Source organism: Mus musculus, chromosome 6 (assembly GCF_000001635.26).
Source record: "Mus musculus strain C57BL/6J chromosome 6, GRCm38.p6 C57BL/6J".
Classification (NCBI taxonomy): Eukaryota; Metazoa; Chordata; class Mammalia; order Rodentia; family Muridae; genus Mus; species Mus musculus.
Window position 1 is genome coordinate 40,660,999 of NC_000072.6, and position 18,258 is coordinate 40,679,256.

Below are 18,258 nucleotides of genomic sequence, written 5' to 3' on the forward strand. Positions count from 1 at the left end.
ACCAGTGATTTGTCAGAAATTGTGCAGTTGATTTGATTGCAGGGGTGGGGTTGAGCCTTAGGGGAAACAATGAAGCCATTCATTTCTTAAACCGCTCTGGAAAAAAAGTGCATTTGGATAGCACAGACTCAGAGTGCTGCATTTAGATTCCAGCACAGCAGTTGGCTCTTATCTTGAATAGTAAAGGTCATACATAATTCCGTTGGTTTCTTTAACAGGGAAAAGTGTAGATGCTAAACTGTGGATGCCTGTATTCTTTCAGGATGTTCAGCATGCTGATATTGATTATATGGATCAGAAGAAGGACTTCACTTATGACCCAGTGAATTTTAAAGGCTTCCCAGAGTTTGTTAAGGAGCTACACAATAATGGGCAGAAACTTGTTATCATTTTGGTATGTGCTTCCCTTTTCCTTCCAAAATCAGTTGTTTTTTCATCCTTTTCATCATGTGCCCTTCTTCCTCCTTGGCATCCAAATAAATGAAAATATTTTAATGCCTTCACTGGTTATATTTAAATGTGGTTATTTTTTGGTGACTTTTTTTTTTTTTTGCCAGCCTTTAGCCTAAAGTAAGTTTTTTTTTTTTTCATTATGTTTTCCCTATTCTTAGGATCCAGCAATTTCCAACAACTCTTTCTCAAGTAATCCTTATGGCCCATATGACAGGGGTTCAGCAATGAAAATCTGGGTGAATAGTTCTGATGGCATCAGTCCAGTCATTGGAAAGGTAACAGTAGAGAAGCAGTGGCCCTGGCTCTGCCTGGGTTTGAGTGTGTTTGGATAAGTGTGTGGTTTTCTGGTGCATATTCGAAGGACTTGAGCATAGCGAGCATAAAGTTTTCTTTGCATTTTTATACCCAAGTGTCTACTATCTACCCTAGCTCTTACATGCTTTTCTCGGCCAGATCCCATTAAATGGTGACTCACAGAGTCCACCTCCTCACTCTGAGCCCTCATGTCACTACACTCCCTCTTCTCACGTTGCTCCACTGACATTGCTTGGCAAGTGCCACTAGTTACCCCCTTACTAGGAAAATCCAGTGGATATGGGCCATGCCACTCAACTCAGTTTCTTGTCAAAATTAATATACTTACCACTTTAACCATATTTTATTGTTTTCTTATTCATGAAGGTATTATTATCTGTTTTACTTTTAATATCCTTGCCCACCTTTCATAGTATAGTGTCTAAAGTAATTGTATAAAAAAAGAATAGAGAAATGTAACTAATGTTAGGATATATAGATTGTAATGGGTCAATTGAAATTCATACATAACATCTCCATTTTCACTTCTTAGACTTGAAAGTAGAGGAAGCTACGTGGAAGTGTGAACTAGAGTTGGAGACTAGCAAACTAAACAATGCTTTTATCCTTGGATTTATTCATTTAAATAGTTAATCAACATTTTAAAAATTAATTTTCTTGGGTGGCTTTTCATTTCCCCTGAGAGTGATTGATTCTCTAAGAGAGTTTATTGTATACTGAGAAGACTTGTTGCTTCCATGACCACAGTAGGAATTCTTATGTAAAGTTCTTTGCTTATTCTTCATTCCTTTAATGCATTATCTATGTTTTCTCGTTTTGTCTCTCACAGGTCTGGCCTGGAACAACTGTGTTTCCTGATTACACCAGTCCCAACTGTGCTGTTTGGTGGACAAAAGAATTTGAGCTTTTCCACAAAGAAGTGGAGTTTGATGGAATTTGGATTGTGAGTTTTAAGACTTTTATTCATAGAGACATTAAAAGTGTGTAACTCTGGCTATGTCTTTGAGCCATGTTGTGTACAAAAAGTAAAAAAAAAAAAAAGTGTCCCATATTCCTTCTACTGTCATAAAGTACCTGAACTGTTCAATATTCAGTTCCAGGCTTTTAAAAATTTTGACATGATAACAGAGTAATCAGAACCAAAGTACACAGGCACAAAGTACCAACTGGCTGTGTTAAGGAGTAATATCTCATAAATCAAATGAAAATGAATGTAACACAGGTTAAAATTAACAAATGTTAAATAAAATTTGAGCCTACAGTTTAAAATTTCAATGTATAAAAGAACTGTAGAAGAGTCATACAATACAATCACCTAAAAAGATAACAGCAAAATTGTAAAATTATAGTACCCAAAGATGGGTACACTGTCCCCCTTTCTATGTATATATTTATATTTATTTATATAGGTACCTATATGGAGGTAGACTCACAGTTCTATTTAGACACTATAGGTTGAACTATATGACAGCAAATAAACGGAAACTTTTAGTAGTATATTTGGGAATTGTTTACTTTTAGTAAGTATAAATACGCATCCTGCCAAAGTTATCCTAAGAACTTATTCTGTGAAATTCTTAGTGGGTAGAGAAGACAATAATATCTATTTCTACCATATCCATGGGGTACTCTTAAAAATATCTATTCTAATTTTTCTGATTTCTCAGAAAAAAGAATAACACTAGTATTAAACATGGCATCCTACTTTTACCTAATAGCTTTTGTTTACTGTCTGGTAGGATATGAACGAAGTCTCCAACTTTATTGATGGTTCATTTTCTGGATGTTCCCAAAACAACTTGAATTATCCCCCATTCACACCAAGTAAGTCATTGTGGTTAGCTTAATTGACATAGCACAGTGTGTGTGATATTTTAAATTTAAAAGGATAGACCTGAACCATTAGACAAGGGAGTTTGAACACAATCTTTACAGGGAAAGGAAAATATGGGCACTACATACAGAAAACTAGGAGAGTCACAATGTACTGTACATGGTTCTCTGAAGAGGCATACATTCTCAATGGGTAGTCTAGTCCTTCTATGCCAAGTCCAGGCCATTGTAGGGAAAAGTGCATAGCACACATGATGCTGATTCCAGAGGCTAGTTGTTAGTTAGTGCCACTCTCAAGATGAACCTCATAGGTCAGAGCTTACAAGAGATACCACGAGGGGAGTCTTGATATTTAGGTGATGGATACTTCTTGTGCTGTTTACAGCTTGAAGGGCAGGCATGAGCTATAGTCAAATGTAGTCAGATCTCTGAGGATACGGTAGTGGAGTCACAGTGTTAATTGTAGTTTGAAGAAAGACGCAGAACCAAAAAGAAAATTGTATCTTCGTTAAGAATGGAACAAAACTTCAAGGATTGCAATAGCCATGGTCATTTTAATCTGATGGTAAACTAGGGACTTGAGGCAGATGTAGGTGAGAATTAAATCTTGAAGAGATTTGATGAAGGGCCAAACAGTTCTCACTTAATTCTTTCAATGATAGAAGCTATTTATAGTCTTTTTAGGAGCTTTAGGATTGTCAACTGTTTTTTCAAAGTATTAATTTTACATTTGAACATAGAATGAATTTCATAAAATAGGTCATAAGTAAATAAATTACCAAGAAGCTATTTTAATAAATAGAACACACAGCCCATTTCTGTATATGGGAACCACAGTGGTACAGGAGGAGCAGAGAGTCTAGGAATGAAACTCTAGGAATTTCTCAATGAAATATATGTAATTAGATGTTAAATTACATGTTCACCCAACACTTCAAATTTTGAGTCACATCTGAAAAACAAAAACTTAGATGGAAATTCTAGTTGAATTAGATCATCTTGTCCACCTCTGAGGACCAAGGGTATATGGATGACATGATGTATTTTTATATCAGAAAATTACATCAGTTAGATGATCTCTGGATGATAAGAACACAGCATGTCTGTTTTTCAGATGGCCAATATAAAGGGTTGTTCTGTAGTTAAGAAGTAAGAAGTTGTCAGGTAAGGCTTTCTCTGACAGGTTACTTGTTGTCATTGTTGCAGAAGTCCTGGATGGGTACTTGTTCTCTAAGACTCTCTGCATGGATGCCGTTCAGCACTGGGGGAAGCAGTATGATGTCCACAATCTATATGGCTACTCCATGGCCATTGCCACAGCAAAGTGAGTCCATTATTATTATGAGCTTATATGTGATTTAATTATGGATCAGTTAGAGGCTTGGTGTCTCATATGTAGTATTTGTTAAAAGTCTAAATAAAAGACTATGCAGGGGCCTAGCAAACACAGAAGTGGATGATCACAGTCAGCTATTGGATGGGTCACATGGCCCCTAATGGAGGAGCTAGAGAAATTACCCAAGGAGCTATAGGGAACTGCTACCCTATAGGTGGAACAACAATATGAACTAACCAGTACCCGGGAGCTCTTGTCTTTAGCTGCATATGTATCAAAAGATGTCCTAGTCGGCCATCACTGCAAAGAGAGGCCCATTGGACTTGCAAACTTTATATGCCCCAGTACAGGGGAACGCCAGGGCCAAAAAGGGGGAGTGGGTGGGTAGGGGATTGGGGGTAGGTGGTTATGGGGGACCTTTTGGATAGCATTGAAAATATAAATGAGGAAAATACCTAATTAAAAAAAAACTGTCAAGGATACCCCTACCTTAGATACCCTTAGAAGTTTGAATAAACCTTTCTTTCTACACTCAAAAAAAAAAAAAAAAAAAAAAAAAAAAGATAAACTGGGGGCAGGGTGGCAGTCCTGGGCAGATGGATCCACAGCTAAGAAAATGTACTGCTCTCCTAGAGGATTTTTATCTCTCCCCCGAATCCCCGCACGTTGGGTGGCTCACAACTGCCTGTATGTCCAGTTTCATGTAATCAGACTCCCTCTTCTGGTCCACTCTGGCACCTGCACACAACATGCATATATCCAATGTTAACAGGCACACAGACAGACAGACAGACAGACAGACAGACACACACACACACACACACACACACACACACACACACACACACTTAAAGCTGTCACAAATATTAAAAAAAAAACCATGTTTATCATTTCTGATGAAAAAACTGGCATGTAGGGAATAGGAAATCTGATGTGTATTTGCAGAATATATAATAAAGTGAGATAACAAATGAGTAAACGAGTGAATAGAAAATCAGAAGAAAACTATTAAGAAATTTATCCAAGGTCAAGTATCTAAAATACTGTAATCATCATTTAGGCTTTTCTCTTTATGCATTCTGTCTTCCTACATATTGTGAAGCAAAGGATATATATGGCTAAGTAAATGGTAGATGTCTATTGGCATTGGGGTTTTAGGTTGGACCCACAGCCTTCTACTGTGTGAAATTAAATTCTGTAATGATAAAAATGTTATGAGAATTTGTTCTTCTTACTGTAACATTGACAGCAAGAAACAAGGACAAGAGCACATCCATTAATTAACAAAGTAACAGGTTTAATTTTAGCCTTTGAGACAAATGGAAAAGTTCCACAGTCTTGTTTCTTCAGTGCAAGAGATGAACCCAGGGCTTTAACTGCTAGACAAGTGCTCTATCATTGAGCCACAAAGCCGGCCCTGTACAGGTTTTTAGTAGTGTGTACACATAAAAATTGCTTTATGCATTTAGTTACAAAATACACACATTTATGTTTAATCTTAAAACATTTTTCTTATGAAAATTGTTATCAAAGTATCTTTCTACATATAACTTTCAAAAGTAATGTTGATACGTCCACTTTTGCTTTATTTCATCTTGTGATAGAAAGACTAATGCACTTTTTAATTAGGTTATGTTTCTCTTTTGTTTTATGAAATTCATATACCTCTAGTTCTCAACACTTTCAAGGCTGCTTTTGAAGTGGTAGGAAATTATGAGTCTAATAGCCTATATAAAACAAAGCTAAACAAAACATGAATACATGCCATGGTACATTCTTCTAACAGTCTCTTTAACAATTTTTGGAGAAAAGGAATGGAGGAGAATAAGATGTTTGTTTTTTTACTATTCTTGCTATTGTTGTTCTGAGACCAGATGAGCTCCCCACTGACCTCTAAATCCATCCCTTCCCAGAGCCGTGAAGGACGTGTTCCCAGACAAGAGAAGCTTCATCATAACCCGCTCTACCTTTGCTGGTTCTGGCAAATTTGCAGCCCACTGGTTAGGAGATAACACCGCCACCTGGAAGGACCTTCAGTGGTCCATCCCAGGCATGCTTGAGTTCAACCTCTTCGGTATCCCAATGGTGAGTCCCTTTCCCAAGCTCTGTTATGACTCCCAGTCCCTACAAAGCTTCCTTCTGACAAGTTTTCATACTATAAAGCCCAACATGACCTAGGGCTTTAACATCAATTTTCAACACTGTCACTGTAGCTCTGATACCATAACCTCATTGTCTGAGCTGCCTGATGCAAATAGGAAGTGTAACCCAGATAGCTCCTGAAACATTCTTCTTGAGTGTCTGACATACAAAAAGTGAACTAGTTCTTTAGTCTAAACCAGATGTGTACATATATGCAACTAATTAGATGCCTGCACACATGGAACACAACTATGTAACTAATCGGATGTATGAATACATGTAACACACCATGTATTTAACTAGTTCCCAGATGAGCAAACAATCCTATAGCACGTGAAAGGCTTTGCAGTGCTTGGTCAAATTCACCAGATACATTTATTGAGTGCTTATTGTGTATAAGATGCTAAATGAAGTATGGGTGGCACACAAGAATACAATATAGAGGCACACAAGCAAATAAATAATTATGGCAATCCAGGATAAAAATCCATAGAAATGCATATGTTGAGCATTATGAGAGTCTGAGAAGAATATTTATTAATTTGATATGATTATAAGGGACAGAATGAGTCAGGGGAGGAAGTCAAAAGACTCCATAGGAAAGATGGTACTTAAGTTGAACCAGGGAACCAGAGAGTAGCTCATTTTAAGAGCGTGGAATAATCTCAAGCAAAAGAAACTTAAAGGAGATGGTAGATGTGGAAAACTGGAGCAGGAGGTTATCTGCAAGGGGAGATTGCAGCTGGGTTTAAAGATTTGATAGAAGAGATAGCAAGGAAACCGTGGAGAGTTTGGTGAAGTGAGTGAAATGATCAGAGTCGGGCTTCAGGGAAGGATGTGGTCCACTAATATTATTGGTATTAGCAACAACTGTCCATAAAAAGTTATGGTGCTCTTTGTTTAATAAAACGAGACACCACATCAGGAAAGGAGTCATCTAACAGTAATGTGGATGTGGGATAAATGCTGATTCTGCCCATCACATTAGCCTTCTGGGTAAAAGCTTTGAACAAAGTTTGGTTAAGTTGTCCCTGGTAGAAAGCAACAGATGGGGGTGGGAGTGTCATAAACATGCTGTCCATGTGTCGTTATAGGTAGGGGCCGATATATGTGGCTTTGCCCAAGACACATACGAGGAGCTCTGCAGGCGCTGGATGCAGCTGGGGGCATTTTATCCATTTTCTCGGAATCACAATGGCCAAGGTTACAAGGTAATTCAGCTGGGAAGTATAATCAAAGTACATTGGTGTGCACTACAACTGAATCTGTTTGTATTCCCACCATGAAATCTGTTGAGCCAGCTTTAGAATATACTGCACGTACACTGATTTGGGATCCACTTGCCATGAATGAGGACTTGCTGATCATGGAATGTCCCAATGACCCCGTTTCTCACCTATTGCTGTCATTGGGACAAATTTAATTTTTCAAAAAAGAACAGTTACTGGTTGCTCATTTTTGTGTGAATGGCTTTCTTGGGTCTAGAATCTGGAGACACTTATTTAAATAATGATGTTAAGAGTCAGCCTGATACTGCGCAAGCGTGGCCCAGCACTTGGGAGGCAGAGGCAGATGGATTTCCAGATTCGAGGCCAGTCTGCACTACAACGAGAATTTTATGACAGCCAGGGCTACACAGAGAAACTATGTCTTGAAAAACCAGAAACCAAACCAACAAAAACAAACAAACAAACAAACAAACAAACAAAATTAGTCAATTCTTAAGCAAAGGATTAAGAGTTCACAATTGAGCCTGAATGCAGTGACACAGATCTGTAATCCTAGCTATCAGGGAGGTAGTGGCAGGAGGATCAGGAGTTCAATACTAGCCTGTGCCACCTAGCACACTTGTTTTAAAAATTCATAAATGAGAAATACAAATAAATACCTTGCTGTGGAGAATAACTTAATTACATAAGTAATTAGTATTTCATATTTAATAAATAATTAAAATAATTAGCTGCTGAGTCAGCAACTGGCACAAAGCTTGCCCTTTACAAGGCTGCTGGAGGGAAGTGTCACGGAATAGAAGGTTAGTTAGGTGCTAGGAAGCTGATAGGGGCTATCACATCACTAAAACAAAAATGGAAATCTCAGAAAGCTAAAAATAAGAACTGGAAATGATGAGACTTTAAGAGTTGTAAAAAACGGGACTGGGGGGGTGGAAGGGACTGGAGAGATGGCTCTGAGGGTAAGAGCACTGACTGCTCTTCCGAAGTTCCTGAGTTCAAACCCCAGCAACCACATGGTGGCTCACAACCACCTGTAATAAGATCTGACGCCCTCTTCTGGTACATCTGAATTAAAAAAAAAAAAAGTTTAAAAAACCTCTATGCAATCTTCTTACATTGCTCATTTTTGTAATGAAGATGGAGAAACATTTTCAAAATTATTTAACTAAGGCTGAATTAGTTAATAATGCCTCTTAACTGGGCACTTCTAACGTGTGAGCGAGATAGGATGAGTTCTAAGTGGCGACGGCAGCTTATTTGGTGTCATGGTTCAGTTCTCCAGCTGTGTCATGCAGAGACAAAGGGAAACTGTGGCCCCAGGTTGTGCAGCATAAAACGCTGGCTCATGCTGCATGGTCTCTGAAATCATTCTTGGTGTGCACAGCTTTCCCATTGTCAACCCACAACTGCAAATTCTTCTTTTCTTTTAGGACCAGGATCCTGCCTCTTTTGGGAATAACTCCCTGCTGTTGAATTCGTCTAGGCACTACCTTAACATCCGCTACACTTTGCTGCCTTACCTCTACACTCTTTTCTACAGAGCACACAGCCGGGGAGACACTGTAGCTAGGCCTCTTCTGCATGAGTAAGTTCTCCTAATATTCTGTTAATGCAAACTGGGGGTTGTTGACTGTGTCAGAATATCAGAGTAAAATATAAAACCACCCAAGCAAGGTATTCAGGAGTGTGTGTGTGTGTGTGTGTGTGTGTGTGTGTACATACACTGTAGATCAGTTCCAAGGCTTTGCATATACTGGGCAAAAAAAATCTACCACTTACCTACCTCTTCCAACTATTTTTAGTTTAACTTGAAAGATCTTAAAACGAGGCTCTGTACTATGTCTATGTACTATGATGCTAGGATTCTGTTGAGTCTCTAGGAGTAAGAGTGTGCTTTGTAAGTAAATATCTCAGAATTGATCCTGAGAATTCCAGTATTCTGATTAGCTAGCCAGTTGGAATCTCTGATTTAACTCAGTTTCTTGGGAACCTTTCCTTTTCAAAATACTGCTAACTCATTTATGTGTTGTAGATGTGAACCTTAGACATGCACACATACTCACGATCACTTCTGGGGTAAAATTTTCACTTCCTGGAATCCCTTGTTTAAAAGTAGATATTTTAAAATTGAAAATAGAAAATTTTGTATATCCTGTTTTTTTTCTTTTTTTTTCTTTTTTTTGATCTGATACAGTTCTTTACTTTTGCTGTGCTTGTGGGAGGGGATAAGACCAAGAATTGAGCTTTGAGCCTTGCACATAGTCTGCAAGTACTCTGTCCCTGAGCTATATGCCAATCCTTTTAAACACTTTTAGTTTTGAGACAGGATCTGTTAAATCTCTTAGGTGGGCCTATAACTTTCTCAGAGCTCAGGCAGGACTTGAAGCTGTGATCATTCTGACATCCACAGATCTGGGAATGCTGGCATTGAGCTGCTAGCTCCAGCCTCAGATCTTTTTGGACAATAAGCTGGTCATAAAATTTGTAGGTTATCTTACTTAGATTTCAATGGGAGATACACCAAATATAGTGAAGCCTGGGATCTGCCTAGGATAGATACTGGAATAGGAACTTCTGTGTCACCCAGGGGAAGAGCAGGAAGGTATATGGGCAGCAGCCAGAGATCTTCTTGGGGTGGAGGGAGGTGGAGCAGAGTTTGGTATCATACAGTGAGGATTGTGGGTGTGTTTCAGGTAGCCTATTTGCTTTGGTTAGAGACTTCAGGAGCACTGAGTTACCTCTCTGTGACCCATCTCTTTGATATCTAGGTTCTATGACGACAACAATACTTGGGGCATAGACCGGCAATTTCTTTGGGGACCAGGTCTTCTCATCACTCCTGTTCTGGATCAGGCAAGTATTCTAATGGAGGCAAACAGGCATCCTCTGCCTCTGTTCCTGCTCATTGCCCCCCCCCCCCCTCAAATCTCCTCTCCCATCTATTACAAACTCACTGCTGATATCTGTGGTTGGGTCAATGGAGAAGAATATCCAGGAGCATCTTGTAGTAGCACATATGATAGGCATTTTCTTCCTTGGAGGATTCTTCTTTTTCTAAGTAAGTTCTCAATCAGTGCAAAGTGACTTTGATTTGGGAATGAGCTTGTGGCCCATCAGGTCATTATAAGTAACTATTATGGCTCCGAGATGAGAAGCTACGAGGAAGCAGAGGCCAGCACTCCCTCAGAAGACAGTTTTCAGAGTAGATGATCTTCGCCAGCTAGGTGGGAATGCAGGCTTCTTAACTTCAAAAGGAGGAATTATAACTACATCTAGCCTATGAAGCAGAGAGAGGATTAAATGAGACAATTCACAGAAAGCTGGAATTGACCCCCACCAGTCCATTTCATCTTCATTTTTGTTGTTTCTATTTACAATTCAGCCCATTTGTGGCCCCCCTGATCCAGATCACCATGTTATAGTTTCTCTTATCTATACTAGAAAAAACGTCATAGTTCAACAACGGGGAGGGGAGAGGCTATATGTTTTCCAAATATGGCTGGGAAGTCCCTGCCCTATACTAAGATATCCTTATGTCATCAGAGGCTAAGTTGTGAGGATAATTTTTTGAAATTTAATTTTAGGGTGCAGAGAAAGTGAAAGCATATGTGCCTAATGCCACCTGGTACGACTATGAAACCGTAAGTAGCTGGAACTGTTCTTAAACTCAAGGCAGCTGCTGCATCTGCATAGAAAGAGTGACTCTCTAGAGCTAGGGACCCACCATTCATGCACGGAGGAGTACTTTTGCAGTGCTTTCTATAAGTTCACAGCATAGCTTTGGAAGAGAACGTCTGTCACTTTAACACTTCATTCAACAAGAATATAAGGACTCAAAGCATGTCTCATGAGCAAGTATTAGAGGGCCTCATGGATGATTTGAGCTTGGCCCGAAATCAGGTGATTAGCTCAGAAGTATCAGTTCTCTTAACATACATCAAACAGGCTCTGCAACTGCAAAAATGTTTTACAAACCCTGAGCTGACCTACATTTTAGCCTTCTTTTGTTTAATTGTATGCATAGAGAGTAATTCTGCTAAATCCTGCTAAGTAGAAGAAGGTAGCACTGTAGGGAGCTCAGAATGAGGTAGTCCACATATTAAGAAGCCAATGTGTTTGGTTTATCTGCCTGCCTCAGGGAGAGGAACTGGGGTGGAGAAAGCAAAGCATTGAGATGCAACTTCCTGGAGACAAGATTGGACTTCACCTTCGAGGGGGCTACATCTTTCCCACACAACAGCCTGCCACAACCACAGAAGCCAGGTACAGTATGGGACTCTTGAAGTGGGCACAGGGCTGACAAAGGACAACATTTCTGGGACAGTGTGCTCTAGACTGTGGGGTTGATGGGTGCTGGAGTGGAATTTGTCTCTGGATTTCAAGTGACCTTTTCCCAGAAGCCTATGACCTCATCCCTCCCCCAACCCTTCTGTATGTGTCAGAACACACTGACAGTTAGAATGCTCCAGTCCTCTAGGTTTCCAAAGGCACGTTCAGCATTGGTACTGGAAATTTCATTTCTTTGGAAGACTACATTCTGGGCAAACCTGGTTAGATGATCACCTACCTGCCTTCACCCCCATGTCTGCTCTTGGCCCATGAATTCCCATGTCTAGATTTGGATCCACTGTCCATCTTTTTAAAATCTTCACCTTCCTTTCCATCCCTTCCACCAAACTCTTTCCTTCCTGTGACAAATGAAAGTGTAAGGTTAACAGCTGAAGTGTCACTTATACTTGCTGGGAGAGGGAAAATCAGTTTTCTCCAAAGGAGTGACACTGGGTATATCAACCACTCCAGAACAGGCTTCATTTTCAGGAGTAGCTGATTGACATATGATAGACTCCAAGTTTTGTTTGTTGTTGTTATTTGGGTTTTTTGTTTGTTTTTTTGTGCATGTTTGTATATGCTTTTACAGTGTGGTATTTATTTTTCTCTTTTGGGGTGTGGTTTTATTTTGTTTTATTTATTTATTTTTTGCTTTTGCTTTTTTGTATTGGGTTTTTGTTTGTTTTTTGAGAAAGAACTTTAAGTTGCGTCAGTGTTGGGGGAAAAATCTGGAAAGACATAGGGGAGGGAAAGAATATGATCAAAATATATTTAAAATTTAATAAATTTAAATTTATATAATAATAATATATCCACTTACCAATGTCACAGATCTCTTCTCATCATTGACTTCAGTTGTGGACTCCATCTGCATTCCACTGAAGAGCTGCATGTTTCTGTCATATGTCTCTGAAACTATTCTCTTATTTGATTTATTATTTATTTACTCATTTTAAATCTTGATCTGCTTTCCTTCTTAGTCTCCCTGTCACAGAATTCTTCTCTCATGCCTCCTCCCCTTCTCCTCTGAAAGGGCGGTCCCCCTAGGTATCCTCCCACCCTGGCACATCAAGTCTTTGCTAGGCTCATCTTCTCCCACTGAGGCCAGGCAAGGCAGCCCAGTTTGGGGAAAAGATTCCACAGATAGGCAACAGCTTTAGGGACAATCCCTGTTGTTGGGGGACCCACATGAAGACTGGCTGCTCATCTGCTACAAGAAATGCAGGGACAAAGATGGAGCAGAGACTGAGGGAATGGCCAACCAATAGCCTGCCCAACTTGAGACCCATCCCATGGGCAAGCACCAATCCCTGACACGATTAATGATCTGCTGTTGTGCTTCCAGATAGGAACCTAGCATAACTGCCCTCTGAGAGGTTCCACCTAGCAGCAGACTGAAACAGATGCAGAGACCCACAGTCTAACACTGGACAGAGCTTGGAGACTCTTAGGGAAGAGTTAGGAGAAGGGCTGAGGGCCTTGGAGTGGATAGGAGCTTCACAGGAAGACCATCAGAGTCAACTAACTTGGACTCTTGGGTCCTCTTAGAGTCTGAGCAACCAACCAAAGAACATACACTGGCTGGAACGAGGCCCCTGACTCATATGTACATGTACAGCTCATTTGATTTCAATATACTTGAATTCTTAGAATTTTGTAAATCAGTGTTTCCCATTGACCTACATTTATTATCCTAAAGCTTCAAATGATTGACTTTTTGTGAAAATAAATACAAAGATTTCTGTTTTCTTTTTCTCTGATTGTTCAATACCAGGCTGTTTTGCATGTTGCTACTGGATTTCCTAAAATAAAAAAAACAAAAACAAAAACAAAAAACAAAAAAACAAAACTATGGACCTGGCTTGAGATCTCAACTACAAGGGTAGAGTGTTTAGAAGCAGCGTTGCCTTGGGCAGCAGTTTTCCTGGAGTCCTTTCAGCACACAGGCCAGCCCTGGCAGAGCATGCTACGCTAGTTCCCAGCAGTCATCCATTTTGATGCATTTTGGCTTCTCACCCATGATGCTTAGCAAAAGGCTACGCATATTTGAAAAATGCATTTTCCACTGAGCTGCATCCTCTCCCCACTTCCAACTGCTTTCTCAAAGGCTAGAGCCAGGCGTTATCTCCAGCTCTCCAGCAGAGTTCGTGCTATCACTTCCAAACTTCTGGTGATCTGTTTGTCTCACAAGACAAAATAGCAAGTAATCAAATAAGGAAAGTGGCTGTTCTATGGATGATCCTATTGTATAAATTTGCTTTATCAGAAAAACTGTCTCATGATGGAAAAGTGTGTCTTCTTCATAGGAACCAACACTTCTTGATCATGAACTCCAAATGCCCAACAATAGCGCTCCTGAGGGTTTCTTCTTCTTCTGATAATCTGTCTTCTAAATGATATTTTCAGCCAGAAATTTTTTTATTGTACCTATTGATTCTGGCTTCATATTCCTGCCCCCTTCATATGTATTTATGGCTGTGCTTTAGGATGCTTCCATCCCATGTGAACTATTAGCACTAGACAGAGAAGCACCTGCCAATCTTGTCTTTGTATTGGAAGGAAAACAGCACCAGCTGCTAGCAGTAACTTTTACCAGTTGAAACATGGTACAAATGTCTGTCACAATCCTTTGAGCTCTAAGGATTTGTGTCTTCTGTGAATCTGTTCCCCAATAGCCGGAAGAATCCTCTTGGTCTTATTGTCGCCCTGGATGAGAACAAAGAAGCAAGAGGAGAGCTGTTCTGGGATGATGGGGAGTCGAAGGGTGAGTGCCTTGAGAGGGTGTGGCCATTGCAGACCTGCACCAGACTCTGTCCCTTTACTCCTGCTGGTCATCCAGCTGTGGATGAAATCTCTCCAGGCATCCTAGCAGCAGCCCAGAGAAAACATTTGCTTCTGGCTGTACTGATCAGAGGCCATGATGGATGAACCACAGATAGAGAACATCTCTCTGTCTTTGTCTCTGTGTCTCCCTTTCTGAATTCTCTCTTTGTCAGTAATGATTAACAGTCTCTCACTTCATTTTTACAAAACAGATTTACATGACTGCTCTTGTAATTCACCTTCACTGTAAATTTCTTCCCCCCAAGTCCTTTCAGGGGTGCAGTTGGGAACTGTTGATGATATGTAATGCACACCCATGTTGGGGAGGCAGCAAGCACAGCACACACATTTCTGATAATGAGCACTTATCAGTAACATGTTCTTTCTTTCCTTCCCTCCTTCTCCTCTCCCTCTCCCTCTCCCTCTCCATCTCCCTTCCCCTTCTCTTTCTTCTTTGTCTCTAATGCACTAGCAATTCTCATGACTCACTTACTGGGGAAAGAGTCCAATAAAATCATTGCCTTGGGAGCATAGCAAAGGATCTTTTCTCAGTTATCGTATTAAAGAAAAGACAACACACAGCAGCACAGACTCTGAACATATAGGCATCGTGCACTGGTTACCATCATGTCCATTGATGCCATTACCAATATTGGAAATATTGGCTTTCCAAATTTTTTCTTGTTATGGTTCATAGTCTTTGAACAGCTTTTCCTAGTTTATCCTTTGACCTGCACCTGAAAAAAGTACTGTTCTGTCCTCTATATCAGTTCAATTATTTAGCTCTTTTAAAAAACGGAGACCATTGCTTCTCTTTATTGTCTCACTTACTTACATCTAATATTCTATGATCCAGATTCACTTTTGTTCTCAAAGTTCGGGGCTTTACTATAAAAGACTATTCCATTGTGTATGTGCACTGTAATATTCATTCACTTTTCTTCTGAAACATATGTTTGTTGTTTTACCAGTTTAGGTATTGTGAAAAAAACGGTCAATGGACTTAACAGGAAACTCTTAGGAGGAAATATAGGAGAACACTTTTCTAATTTTGGGCATAGTGTTGTGATTTTAAATATGATATGAACAAATGCCACAAATCATAAAATAGATGTACGTAGCCATTATGGAGCATAGCGTAGACAGCTCTTCACATGAAAATACAACTGCTACAAGAAGTCCCAGATACTTTGTCCCCACATAGTCACTGTGGATTCATCTAGCAAAGATCCAGAAGTAGCCAAAGTGTCTGGTGGATGAAGAAGAAAGAAGTGTGATCCGCAGACAGGTTGAAGTGCTCGACAGCCAGGAAAGGAACTAGGATCTGACTCTCATCTGAGTGGGTGGGGCCCCTGGCTCTCTCCCCACCCTGGCACTTCAAACCTTCGCAGGGATAGGCTCATCCTCTGCCACTGAGGCCAGACAAGGTAGCCCAGCTAGAAGAACATAGGCCATGTACAGGCAAAAGCTGGTAGGATAGCTCCCACGAGGAATTTTAGGGAGAAAGTGAAACTTGTCTTCTGTGGACACCAGGACAGTCTGACATCTCTCTCTTCTTTCAGATACTGTGGCCCAAAACATTTACCTTTTCAGTGAATTTTCTGTCACTCAAGTGAGTAGCATATTTTTTGTGAATATTGTGTGGGATTTGCCTGAAAATGACTATATATGTTCTGAATTTATAATTTAATTATCAATATTACCACGGGTAAATAATTGCTATTTATGACTTAATTCATAACAATTATATCAGCTTTGTAATCAATAAGAGGCAATAGTAATAAGGAAGCAAATCAGCTACTATTGTAAGGGACAGTTCTCTAAATGGTCCGAGAGTTCCCCCTCCCCCCCACTATCTCTGTTAGCTTGTGAAGATAAGTTTGTATCCCCACCAACATGCAACAGCAGGGAAATTGAGAGTTCTTAAGATCAGCTTGAGGGTGTGGTCAAGGATAGAGGCCCAGGGAATCTATGTGTTCATAATTTATTCATAACTATGCGTGGTATGTTTCAGAACCATTTGGATGTGACAATTTCAAGTCCAAACTACAAGGATCCCAATAACCTAGAATTCCAGGAAATTAAAATCTTTGGAACACGGGAATTCCGCAATGTTAGAGTGAAACAGAATGGGAATCTCCTTCAAATGTCTCCTCAAGTCACTTACAATCCAAACCTGAAGGTAAGAATTGCTTTTGTGAGGAAGCTTTCCACAAACCTCCATGGGGCCATGATACTTCTTGCTAAGGTCACATGGGCTGCTGAAGGACCAGAGCACTTCTGAGGCCAGGTGAGGAGGTTAGAGTATTGGAGAAGGAAGGTTAAAAACAGAGATGTTGAAGCCAACGTGGCTCCAGGTTTTCCCATCCTTATTTTTCTCACTCATTTTTTTTTTCCTAACTGGATGTGGGGACACGATCCAACGAAGAGACTCTGAAAGTTGATGGCTTGTGCTCTAAGGTGAAGGGAGAGAGAGAGAGAGAGAGAGAGAGAGAGAGAGAGAGAGAGAGAGAGACAGAGAGAGAGACAGAGAGAGAGACAGAGAGAGAGACAGAGAGAGAGACAGAGAGAGAAAGAGAGAGAGAGAGAGAGAGATCGATCACAGGTCTTTTATTTATTTAATTTTTAATGTTCCTTTCCTTTTCGTATGCTTTATTAAGACATCACATGTTCCCTATCATATGCATTTCCAAGAAATATTTTGTGGAAAAAGGATTGATGGTGCTAACTAACATGGACGGTGATTAGACAGTGGAATTCTCCAGATGTAATGGGGTCCACTGTTTCTGTATGACTTGTCTTCCATTCCTTTACTTCCTCAGTCCTGTGAGGAACCTTTCCTGAGTCAATTCTGATGGCTTCTCCTGAGGCTCCTCACGGAACCAGAGTGCTGAATCAATACTGATTGAGGATCTTTTAAGTTTGAGTTTACCTGTCAACTGAGACATTTATTAAATGGCATATTGATCACACTTGAGATTTTATTATGACAATACATAAAAGAGATATATATTTTACTAAGTTACATATAAAGGATTATGTGGCTGTTTCAGTCTGTGGCAAAGTGTAAGACAGCTGAAAGATACATATGTGAATACATGATTTGTTTATGACAGAAAATAAGATATTTAACATATCATCAAAGGAATTGTTTATTGTCTGAATCAGGATGGTCAGAAATACAATTAACATAAATGAAACTTTGTGAAAGTATTAAGAAGATGTCTAAACTAATATTAGTAAAACATCTGCTTTGGTCTTAATTGATGTCCAAAGCTTCGTAAAGTAGTTGAAGCCAGCTTTCTGGAGAAGACATGGATGGAACACCACCTTGAAAGATATAGTTTTATGGATATGGAGAGATAGCTCAGCAGTTAAGAGCACTGGCTGCTCTCTCTGAGGTTCTGGTTTGATTCTTAACACCCAAATGTCATCTCCCCAAAATCTGTAATTCCAGTTCCACAGGACCAATGCTGCATCCTGTGGTCACTGCACAAACATAATGCAGGCAGATCACCCATATACATAAAAAATATTGAATTTATGAAGTTGGTGTGACAAGAAGTCTGAAGCAGAAAAGTTTTAAGTTTTTTTGCAATTAAATTTTCAAAGTTGAAAATTTGGTGTCAGTGATTCCATACTTGAACTTTGTGATTAGTAAGGTCTGTTTTCTCTCTGAATTGGAACAGGCTGAATGGATCCAGTCACAGTGCCCTACTCTAGGGAAAAGAAAAATGGAAAAAATAAGCACCAAAACGTAAAAAATAAAAACAAACAGAGATAAAGTTAAAGGAT

At 39.7% G+C, this 18,258-nt stretch overlaps 1 protein-coding gene across 9 annotated transcripts in view; it reads left to right on the forward strand.

Moving 5' to 3' along the window:
• Mgam (maltase-glucoamylase) overlaps positions 1–18,258 on the forward strand; it is a 140,293-nt gene that overhangs the window by 32,168 nt on the left and 89,867 nt on the right. For all 9 annotated transcript variants that reach the window (NM_001171003.1, NM_001368875.1, XM_006506044.2 and 6 more), the window contains 14 exons: positions 263–394; positions 612–728; positions 1,598–1,711; positions 2,508–2,592; positions 3,808–3,925; positions 5,851–6,022; positions 7,174–7,290; positions 8,742–8,896; positions 10,080–10,164; positions 10,896–10,952; positions 11,450–11,574; positions 14,316–14,404; positions 16,026–16,075; positions 16,478–16,645. In NM_001171003.1, the coding sequence (NP_001164474.1) occupies positions 263–394; positions 612–728; positions 1,598–1,711; positions 2,508–2,592; positions 3,808–3,925; positions 5,851–6,022; positions 7,174–7,290; positions 8,742–8,896; positions 10,080–10,164; positions 10,896–10,952; positions 11,450–11,574; positions 14,316–14,404; positions 16,026–16,075; positions 16,478–16,645 (1,584 nt within the window). The remainder of the gene's footprint in view (positions 1–262; positions 395–611; positions 729–1,597; positions 1,712–2,507; positions 2,593–3,807; positions 3,926–5,850; positions 6,023–7,173; positions 7,291–8,741; positions 8,897–10,079; positions 10,165–10,895; positions 10,953–11,449; positions 11,575–14,315; positions 14,405–16,025; positions 16,076–16,477; positions 16,646–18,258) is intronic.